This window comes from Anomalospiza imberbis, chromosome 19 (genome assembly GCF_031753505.1).
Source record: "Anomalospiza imberbis isolate Cuckoo-Finch-1a 21T00152 chromosome 19, ASM3175350v1, whole genome shotgun sequence".
Lineage (NCBI taxonomy): Eukaryota > Metazoa > Chordata > Aves > Passeriformes > Viduidae > Anomalospiza > Anomalospiza imberbis.
In genome coordinates this window covers 8454041-8465452 of record NC_089699.1, presented here as the reverse complement: position 1 = coordinate 8465452, position 11412 = coordinate 8454041, and the positions used below count along the sequence as shown (strand labels likewise).

Sequence of the window (11412 nt, the reverse complement as noted above, 5' to 3'; positions counted from 1 at the left end):
ACCGCCTGCGAGCGCCGGGGCACGGCGGGCGGAGCGCCGGGTCGGCCGGCTGCTCCTCGGGAAACTCCTGGGCTTCCCAGGCACGGCCGGCTGCCCCCCGACAGCCTCCCGGGCACGGCCGCTGCTTCTCCGACTCCTCCCCACCGGGGGATCGCGGGCAGCACTCGCCCCTCTGCCCCGGTCCCCCGCGGGGCTGTCCCGGCGCTCTACGGGTGACAACGGCGTGAATTCCGCCCTTCCCTCCGAGCCAGGGCAGACTGCAGCCGAATGGTATTAAAAAATGAGTCGAAAAAAGGTCAGGAAAGAGGAGCGGCACTAAACCAACGCACTGCAACAACAGCTGAGTACGGTATAACACACTTCACGGTTTTTTTTCTCAAATCTCAACCATTTCATAAGGGAAGACCCTGCAGGGCGTGAAGCTTCACCGAAGAGCAGACAGGCTGCTGAAACCAGGGAATGGCTGAGGGAACACAGAACAAACAGTTTGGGAATATTTTCTGTAGCACTACATGGCCTGGCTGGATACAAACAAAGCCTGAACTCATCCACCGGGGCTGTGAGACTCAGGACTGACTAGCACAGCTCCAAAAGCCCCTCTAGGAACACAGCAGTGGGACTGGGCTGCAAAAGTCCCTCTTGGCTGATCCCTTTTGGTGCAGTTCTCAACAGCGATACCCAACAGAGACGACACAGTTCTGCCTACGGCTGAGGGGCGCTCACAAGCCAGCGATGGGAAGTCCAAATGGCTCCTGTTGCCCTACGCTCTGGGCCCTGATTATCCTCCCTTTCAGGCAGCAGGATGGCCACGATGTTCTTGCAGGGTCCAGCACAGGCATGAGGAGGAAAGGAATAAATCAACTGCAGCCAGCCACTGTATAAGAAAATATTTAATGTACCTTTTCTTAAAGGTAGGCACACACTGTGCGTGTTATGCTCAGATGCTTTCAGGAAACAGCAGCTGCAAAAGATCCACTCAGGCAACACAGCAAAATGCCACAGTTACAGTTTCTACATCACCAGAGAAACTTAAATCCAAATTAAATACGATCTATTCCAGTCCCAATTGTAAAACATTCATTTCTTGCCAAAAAGGATGCTGTGCAGCTCTGGATGAGTATCCTGAGAGTGAGACTGTCCTAGGAACTTGGTGAGCCAGCCAGCACTGCAGGAATCAGCATGTTCCTTACAGATTTTGTGCGTCTGAGGCCGGCTCAGTGCCATGGTGGAGCTGCAAAACGACTGGGGCACAACTCCTCACCAACCCTCTGCCTGCTAAGGAGCTTTTGGACGTTCTCATGGTAAAAGGCACTAGAAGAAAACAAACACAAGTGCTGAGCAGCTTGTGAGGTGAACTGCAGGCAAATCCCTGGTGATAGGATTAGCTTGGAAAGAAATCCCAATGGCCAAAATCAGCCAAGTCTCACAGCGAGGCATTTGCCGTATTGAGTCACTTCACACTCAACGGGAGCGCGCAGCTTCCAAGAGCATATCTGTCCCAGCACCTGGGAGAACAAGGTGACCACAGATCTCTCCCATCTCCTGCTCCTCTAATTCAAAGAGATTTAGCTCTTAACAGCATGTGTTTTGCCAGAGCAGCTTGAGAAATAAGACCTGTCCTCCTAATGCTTCGTTCAGCCTCAATCCCACAGTGAAATCAACACTCCTCTTACAGTGCTTTCCCCAGCAAAGTGCACATGAGAAATCTGTGAGGGACAGATGCTGCTGATCAGAGGTGAAGAAGTGATTGTTGGATGCAGCTCCTAATATTGTTGAGGTTGTCACATTTTTCTCCCTCTCACTGGAAGCCCAGATGCCTTTATGGGCCTGGAACATTTGTGAGTCACAGCCTAAAGGCCTCTGACCAGGGAGTGTCTCTTCCACAGCCTGGGCCACAGGCACAACTTAAACTCTGGCTTTGCCATCTGTTGGGTGGAGGCAAGCTCAGTTAATGCAGAGTGAGGGAAAAAACGACCCCAGAGAGGAAAAGCTGCTCCATATGCTCCAGTGCTGCCCTCTCTGTGGAGCAGCCAAGCTGCCCATACCAGCATCACCCCAAACTCCACAGCACCCTCGAGGAATGACATCTTAACAGAGCACAGGTTTTCCTGTTCTTTCCTGCTGCTGACTTCCCAACCAGTTTCCCTCTATTTTGTGTGGTTTAACAGCAGCTCTTTGACAAAAAAATGGAAAACAATTCCTGTAATGTTTAGACAGGACGGATGAGTCCCCATTTCCTAAGGAAGCCTAGGTCAGCACCGAATATTTTCTGCTCTGGCCTGCCCCTGCTAACCATGACGGCATTCCTCTCACCAGCAACAAAAGACAATAACAAAGCCAACCTATTTGTGTCTGTTTTGAAAAGAGACACTTCTCTTCCTCAGAAGGATGTCATGAGGCTGAGTTCATTACTCCTTATGATGTCTTTCCAAGAACAACAGGTGAACAATAAACAAAGGCTAAACATCGTTAAGAAGATTCTGAGGAATCTCAGAAGAGCCTAAGTAACACAGGACAATGACAATAGGATTGAGGCACTAGAAGAAACTCCGTATTTCCTGCATTTTCTGCTCTAAACAAAATGGCCATTTTTAGAGTATATGCAGCTCTCTCTCCCTCTTTAAGACTCACATATTGGCCTCCTGCCTGACACTGCTCAGTGAACTTAATTTTACACAGCTCAGTCACCTGCAGGCCACTTTGTACTCCAAGATCTCAAACCCATAGCAGACATAAAGTTATTCAGCCTGGGCTTGCAAGGAATGTTTCCAGATACTTCAGCCGCCAGTGAAACAGCTGTTTTTTAAAAACAGCCTCTCACAATAGCTCAGGGTAAGCGAGCAATGTTGATACGCTCAAAATTGCCAGGAGAAGTTGCGTCAATGGAATGGAATTGGTCACGCTGGAATCTGGCCAGACCATTTGGGATTAACACCCTGAATACTGCAAAAGAGCTGAGAAAAGCTCTGTGTTTAAAAACCAGCAAACCATCCTCCAAATAACTGCAGTGCTCTGCCTTATCCACCCCTTGCAGATGACTAACTGCTTTTGTATGGCAGGGCTGGGAACTCTGCCTTCCACACAGTCCAGCCACACCCCGCTAGGCTTGAAAAAACACAGAATAAAAGAGGAGGAAGACAGTAATTTTCCTTTTTTCCACTGTTACTTAAATCAGAGTTGTTGGTAGGTTGTTTTATTGTTTTTTTAACCACTCATAAAACCTTTGAAAGGCCAGAAAAACACTTTTCCATCTCTAATTCAATCATCCATGTGAAACAGCAACTCAGCCAGCCAATTCCCATTTGGTGTTCATTCCTTTCACTTCAGCAAATCTTGTCAAAACATTTTCATCTGCTAGCACCAGTGCAGGACTGAGGTTCTGAAATATTTTGAGGCTACTACAGAAATGTTTGTTATACACATTCAGAGGTGATATTAAATAAATAATGATTTTATAAAATTACTACTTTCCACAGGACTTTCCCTTCATTATTCCAGCTTAGAATAGTTATTTCTTAACTCTATACAGCATTTGTTTACTCACTGCTGTGAAGCAAAGCACCCTGAAGTAAAAATTTAGTTTGTGCGTTGAATCCCCTCAGAGTGGGGCTCTTGATATGCAGGTTTGCTTCTAAAAAGTGTGAGTGAGGCATTGCAAATCCCTAAGAGATGTATGGCCAGACACTCAGGAAAAGGAAATTCAGCATACAGTCAAGTTCACTGGAGTTAAAGGAAAACCAAGTCTGATCCAGCATGATCAGAGAAGATGTTGTTTAAGATGACAGAGAATGCTCAGCTAGCAAGTGGTGACCAAGAAGCAGCAGCTGGCAGCAAAGGAAAGGAAAACTGAGGGTCTGTGCACTAATGTGGCTTTACCTGACTTCACACCAACAGGACAGAGAGACCTGTGCAACACCGAGACAAGAATCTGGAGCGAACAGCAGGCAGGGAGCAAAGGAATAAAGCTGTGCAGATGCAGTGGTGTTTGGTTGGTTAAGCAGCACTAGGCTGGGCCAGAATCCCCTCTCTGGGATCCAGGGCGAGCTCAGGGATGCACCCACTTTACTGGGTGCTTTTCCAGGGCACAGGCATTGCTAGGGCGTGGTCTGCTGGTTCCCCCTCTCCTCACTAAATGTGCGCTGATATGAGAGGAGACAGAAGGAAAGTGCTCTGTTGAATGGCTCCCAGCCAAGCAGTTCAGTGTCTCCAGCAGAACTGCAGTCGCCTTCTCCTTCTGTTTGGTCCCAGGAGGTGATTCCCCACAGGCTGGGGGAGCTCTGGGAGCTCTGACATTTCCAACATGCTCGTGACAGAGCAAGGCCATCAGTCTCCACTCCTGAGGAGAACAGCAGGCAGCCACACACATCCCTTTCAGCCTTCCTTCCGCTTCGTGCTGTCGGGGCTCTTCAGGGAGCACAGGAGGCTGCAGAACAGCTCGTACCAAAAGAAGATGAGGCCAGAGGAGAAGGCAGCCTTCAGCAAACTGGGAGAGAGGCCTTTGAAAAACCCACCTGGGCCCTCCTCTCGCATGATCTGCCTCATGCAGTCCAGGAAACCCCCATATGTTCGTACCTGAGAGAGAAATGGCAACGAGGTTAAACAAGAAAACTTCAGGACAACTGGAAAAAACCACAAAGATCCCCAAACTATACCACAGAAACATTATCTTGACATGCAGCCTGGAGATGCCTTTCTGGATAATATAATAACTAACTGAAAGTTTCAGAGACAGTTCAGAGAGAGCAGGATAGAGGAAATGTAGACATACAGCATCAGCAATGGTTTATGCACATCACTCACTGAATGGCCATAAAACCTCTGCATGCAACAACAGCATGACTTTAAATTTATGGCACAGGTTTGTGAAGTCATTATTTCAGATTGTGCAGTTGCTGTTTTCTATTCTTCACCGTCTAAGACGGAAAAAATGTTGAGTTTTCTGACAGAAAGCAAGCCCAGCTACAGCACTTAGAAGTTTCCCAATTAGCTGTCTGTATGCTGTCATGTTACACTGTGCAGTTTTAACATTTTGTGACACATCAATGCTAAGAACAAATTCTGTATCTTACTGCAAGAGGAAAACCATCCAATGCAATGGGCTGAGACATCAAAATCCTATTCCAGAGTTTCTTAGGGTACAGACTGATTTCCTTCCCAGATGCAAGGAATTTTAAGGAAAATAGAAAATTTCCAACATTTCATGGAAAAAAAAGAGAATGTTCCTTGAAAGATCTATATCTGTCTTCAAGTGTATTTCAAGGTGGTAACAATGGTGCTGAAGAACACCAGAGTATTTGTTTTGAATTTCAGGCTATTCTCATACATAAAACACATGTTGAACACTCGGTGCTTATTTCTTGTGTCAAAATATTAATTGCAGAAGAGGAGCCTGACAGCCAGGTGACCCCAGCACAGAGCCAGTGTCATCCTCATCTAGTAATTTGGTTCTGAATCAGAAAAACCAAGCTGCAACTAGAAAAGTAAAGTAAATCAAAAGCCCTTTGCCTGCCTGACTCATCCCCAGCTCCAAGACACAGCTGATGGAGAGGGATGACAAGCCAGAGCACAGGTATGTTGGACAGGTCCCTCCTGGGACCTATCATAAAGTAAACCCAGTATGTTCATGTATAAATTCACATTATTAAATGAGACCAGTGCTCACTGGGCGCTCCCAACCCAAACATGAACTCAACAGGTAGCACTGGTGGATTGTCGCTGCATTCCAGTGCACTGGGCCAGCCCATACTCAGGAAAATCCACCACTTCCAGCATTTCTCACCTGCCCAAAGGCTGCCCGAGCGTGCTCAAAGCCACCCACTTGCAGTCGCTTTTTGACCACATCCAAAGGGTACGTGAGGCTTTTGCTGACAACTCCAGCACAGCTGCCACAGACAAGGTTTTTAATGCTGGCTGAGAAGCAGAAAGGGAAAAGGATATCAGGGAGGAAAAAAAAGAGGATTATCAGGAAATTCTGATTAAAGATCATAAGAGGTAAGTTAAAAATCACTTTTCACAAGAAGTAAGGTTAAAAAAGTCCTTTGAAGTTACATCACCTCTTCTGCAATAGTTTCAGCCAAAGAATCTCAACCTGTATTTTTTCAGGCTTGCAACATCTGTTGGAATCAGAGGACCTGCTCCTCTTGGTCCGTTACACTGACTTATGGTTTTGCTCTGCTCAAAAAAACCCAATCCCCAGCCAACAGACAACTTGCTTCCAGTGGATGAAAGCTTTCATCCTCTCCCTCCCCCCCAGTAAAAGCCTGGTCACTGGAAATCTTGCACCCCTGACTGCTCAGGCTGATGTATTCTGGATTGGAACGTCTCAAGCTGACATTGCCTGATGATTTCAGAGGCTTGTGGAAAATGAGTTCTGTATTAGACTTTTTCCTGACAAACATGATGTCCCAGCACAAAGCCACCATCAGCCTCTGCCACCTAAAATTAAATATGCAGACATGACATTGAAAAGTCTGTTCCTCTGGTGAAGAAATTCCATTGAGGAACAAAGTCATGCTGCTGCTGCATCTCTCTTGCTCAAGGAGGCACAGGTATCTAGAACTGCCAGTGTGGCAGATTGCATCAGGATGAGGTTCTCTTACAACGGAGCTAGAAATTAACAACAAAATATCAAATCAAGAGCCTGGCAGCTTTAAATTAGAGTAAATGAATCCTCTTCTACAGCAGCTGTGCTGTAATCCGCAGGCAGATTTACTATGGAAATCCAAGAGTCCAGTCCCCACAGCTCTAATGAAACAAAAAGATTATGGCAAGACTGCCTTCCCACAGTATCAGTAACGTGACACTGTTAAAGAAAGAGCACCCTGGCCTGTGACACTTCACTTTCCCATCCACCCACTTCCATCAAGGTTACTGTACAACAGGAGCTGTTTGTAAACTCTGCTGTACTTAATTTGGCATTTCCCTGAAGGGGTAAAAATGAGAGGTGGGAAATTGAGACACTTTTCAGATGTTGCATCAAAAAATGTGAAAGGACTAACAGAGCTTACATCAGTCACCCAAACTAGCATTCATCTTCATTCCCTCTGGACTGCAACCATCACTGTCCCAAGTTCCTACCTCCATTCTTTGCTTCAGCTGGAATTACCCATTTGGAAAACTGCTGCAGGATGTTGTAGAAGAAGAACTGGAGACCAGCGTATGGGAAGATAGCAACGAGTGTGGGGGTCAAACCTCTGTAGAAAGTCCGAGGCCCTTCTGTCTGGTACATGAACACCACTGCATGGCGAAGGTTGGGGTAAATCTGAACAACAAGGAAGAGGCTGAGTGACTTTCCAGTGAACTTAAAAACGGCAAACCAAAGATCAGGTAATTTCCCAGTAATGGGTATAGGAATTTCCCACTGCCCAAAATACAAATGACTGTCTTCAGCACAAAGTGATGAGCAAGGTGATTTTCCACACCCTCACAGCATTCTCTGCGAAGCCCTTAACAGAAACAAGGCATGGAGCTGAGTCCTGAGACCACCTGCATCACAGACATGATTATTTTTCTTTTAACAGTTCTTAACTCCTGCAACACAATTAATATAATACATACTGTAATTCTACTGCAGGCTAAATATAGAAATGGCTGATACAAATCTATCCCATTATTACACACCTAGTTAGCACAGAGACCAATTCTTGTGTAAATAAGAACACGAAGCACAGGTGAAAGGTGACTAGTTTCAAGTAGCATCTCCATCATTATCTAAACATGACTCTCTGCATGTGCAAAGTTTCAAAAATGCAACGTTCAGCAGTCTGGGGAGCGGGTTCTATAAAGAGCCAACAACCAAAGCAAAAAATTGAGTTATCCTGTTAAGGACAGTTTCTCCTTTCTGCATCACCTGTCAGGATCAGAAACACTGCAACACAATTAGGAAAGCTGTGTCAACAGCACGAAGGATGACTTGGCAACAGTGCAAACACTGGCCGTAACACCACCTGCTGCTTCATTTTAACCCACAATGCTTGTATGTGCTTTCAAACCTCCTGCATCTTCAGAGCTGTGAAATATTGCTCTGCTGTGGATGACAACATGGAGCCTCACCTTTGGCTCACCCTGGGCAGCAAAGCGGGTGCGCAGTGTGTCCACAGGGTGGACTGCGACCGTGGCCGTGCAGGCAGCCAGGCCCCCGCACACCAGGTGCACGAAGGAGTCGCGGGCGTTGAAGGAGGTGACGTTGTGCACCAGTTCCGTCAGGCTCTCGAATGCCATGAACTAGCAGAGACAAAAGCGCAGGGGTCAGGAAGCCGATCCTTATGACTCACACAGGTTCCCCACTCCTCTCTCATTTCACCAACAGCTCCACCCCTCCCTGCTTGTTACCACCTTCTATGTCCTTCAAAAGTCCTCCCCAGCTTGCAACGTGTAAAAATCACTAAGCACCCCGGGGAACGCTTGGGATACTCTAGTGTCCTTCTGCTAATTCTTGCATTTAGAATCGTGAAAAACTCATTTTAATGTTCTGTGGCACTAGAAGAGTGTTTGCTATATCACAGCTATGCTTTCCTTTACCCTTTCAGCCACAGCTCCTAAAGCAGTTACTAATGTTTATAAATTAAGCATAACAGTGCTGTGTAAAACACCCTCATCAGCTTCACTGATTTTTTTCCCTAAAAAGCCCTTAGGGTGACAGCATGACTAGAAGGAAAAAGCTGCCCAGGCTTGAGGCATGAACAGCTAAGCCAAATGTCAGGGGTAGAGAGGGCTTATCTATGACACTAGATACAGAGACAGCTCAGTGCTCCAGTCTATTCAGCCAGCTCAGGAATATTAACTTAGGAATTATTCACCAGCTTTATACAGCTGTACATCCTTTCCACTCTGAACACAGATGGTCTGAGGGAGCAGAGCAGTGTCCTGGGTACACACAGTCTGCCCAGGTGATGCCTGGTGCCCTCACCTGAACAGCTCCGAAGCCGATGGAAAGGAACTGAGCGGGAACATGGCCCTTCCAGAAGGCTGTCAAGCCCTCCTCCCGGAAGATGCGCTGCACAGCTTGCAGGATGCCGTGGTACTTGGCCGCGGGGTTTCTGGAGGAGAGCTGCTCAATCTGGAGCTGGAGAAAATGCAGAAAATATTTTCAGTTTCACCCTTCAACACTGGTTCAAGTGTCCAGTTCAGGAATTCACAACCCTGTCAGCCAGCCAATGCTAAGGGATGACATTCTGTCTACCCACAGAACCACATTCAGATCTGACCGGGATGTTATTTATGAAGGACTCTAAAAGAATAAAAATGTGCATGAACACAAAGATAAGCAGGAGGGATGATGGTGAAATTCAGTCAGGGAGTGTAAGTCATTCACAAAAAACAGAAAGAGAACGAACTCTGAGAAACACAGGATTCCGTTCCCACACAAGTTACGTTGTATAAATAGAAGCGGTGGACACAAGATAGCCCTACTCCCTTGCACAACCTGTACACAAGGTAGGTGAGGCCTGACGAGCGGATTTAGTGCTCTCTGGTGACCTGTTCATCCAGGACAGCATCAGCTCTGCTCCCTGCCCGGCTCTTTCATCCCTGCCCCCGGGCACGCCGCGACTGAGGTACCTGAAAGCGGATCTTGAGGACGTCCAAGGGGCTGACAAGGACCCGAGTGACCAAGCCAGACGCTGATCCTGCTGCAGCCGCTTCCACCGTGGACACGCACCTGGCCTCGGGGTCGTAACCCACCATGCCTGCCGGCACAGGCGTAGTGAGCCCCACCCTCGCCGAGCCCCCAGCGCACAGTCCCCTCACCCCACGGGACACACAGCTAGCTGCCCCTGTGCCCCGCAGCCACCAGCGCGGGCCGGGCCGGGCCGGGCGGCAGCGGGGCTCTCCGGCCCCGGGCGGCAGCGGGGCTCTCCGGCCCTGGGCCGACTCCCGCCGCGCCGCCTCAGCCGCTGCCGCCGGCTCGCACCGCGCCTGCGCGCCGCGGGGGCCGCTGGGACATGCAGTCCCGGCCATGGCGCCCGCGCCCGCCACTCGCGCGGGATGCGGCCTTCACAGAACCACGGCTCCGTGGGGCTGGACAGCACCTGGGAGCAGGGAGTCCAACCTGCGAGCCAACAGCACCTTGTCAGCCAGACCATGGCACTGAGTGCCACATCCAGTCTTTCCTTAGACACCCCCAGGGACAGTGACAACTCCCTGGGCTGCCCCTTCCAATGTAATCACCCTTTCCACGAATAAGTTCTTCCTGATGTCCAACCTAAAGCTGCCCTGGTGCAGCTTGAGATGATGTCCTGTCACTTGTTACCTGGGAGAAGAGCCCGCCTCCCACCTGGCTGCAGCCTCTCATCAGGGAGTTGTAGAGAGCAAAAAGGCGAGCCCTGGACCTTCCCTTCCCCAGGTTAGCCAGCCCCAGCTCCCCCAGCCCTGCCTCATCACACCTGTGACCCGGACTCTTCCCAGCTCCCCCAGCCCTGCCTCATCACACCTGTGACCCGGACTCTTCCCAGCTCCCCCAGCCCTGCCTCATCACACCTGTGACCCGGACTCTTCCCAGCTCCCCCAGCCCTGCCTCATCACACCTGTGACCCGGACTCTTCCCAGCTCCCCCAGCCCTGCCTCATCACACCTCTGACCCGGACTCTTCCCAGCTCCCCCAGCCCTGCCTCATCACACCTCTGACCCGGACTCTTCCCAGCTCCCCCAGCCCTGCCTCATCACACCTGTGACCCGGACTCTTCCCAGCTCCCCCAGCCCTGCCTCATCACACCTCTGACCCGGACTCTTCCCAGCTCCCCCAGCCCTGCCTCATCACACCTGTGACCCGGACTCTTCCCAGCTCCCCCAGCCCTGCCTCATCACACCTGTGACCCGGACTCTTCCCAGCTCCCCCAGCCCTGCCTCATCACACCTGTGACCCGGACTCTTCCCAGCTCCCCCAGCCCTGCCTCATCACACCTCTGACCCGGACTCTTCCCAGCTCTTGCCCGTCCCTGGTGCCACGAGCCAGGGCTGAGAGAGGGGAAGGTCAGCACGCACTGCCCTCGGCACTGCTCCCACCGCCACCTCCACCTTACACAGCCACAGAGCCACAAACCTTGTCCCGATACAGCACACGGCAAGTGGGGCTTGAAAGCAACCTACAGTACAACACCACTTCGAGCAACATGTTCTGCTACAGCATTACGAAAAAAGCCAAACACTTCGAGCCACACCGTGAATTCTCCATACTGACTTCTGGCACAAAAAAAGAAAAATAAAGAACTAATTGTAGAAATATCCAGGCATTTCCACCTTGACATCATCAATATTTAAGCGTAATAACTGTTTAAAAACCCACTCAAAACTCCCACGTAGGCCTTTTCCTATTGTCCGTTAACATTGACTGCAACACTCATGCTCACAGGTACTTTCTGACCATTAGCAAAGGCTGGGGAGAAGCTGCAGAGAGCTGCACACACACCTTGTTAG

At 49.4% G+C, this 11412-nt stretch overlaps 1 protein-coding gene across 1 annotated transcript; it reads right to left on the bottom strand.

Annotated features, from left to right (window-relative positions):
• Positions 1-875: 875 nt before the first annotated feature.
• Positions 876-9713, bottom strand: SLC25A19 (solute carrier family 25 member 19). The gene is made up of 6 exons (XM_068209534.1): positions 9559-9713; positions 8909-9064; positions 8053-8223; positions 7078-7261; positions 5780-5910; positions 876-4572 (listed from the first exon to the last, which is right to left on the bottom strand). Exons 1-6 carry the CDS (start codon positions 9682-9684, stop codon positions 4372-4374), a joined length of 969 nt encoding a protein of 322 aa, XP_068065635.1. The 5' UTR covers positions 9685-9713; the 3' UTR covers positions 876-4371.
• Between the last annotated feature and the right edge of the window lie 1699 nt (positions 9714-11412).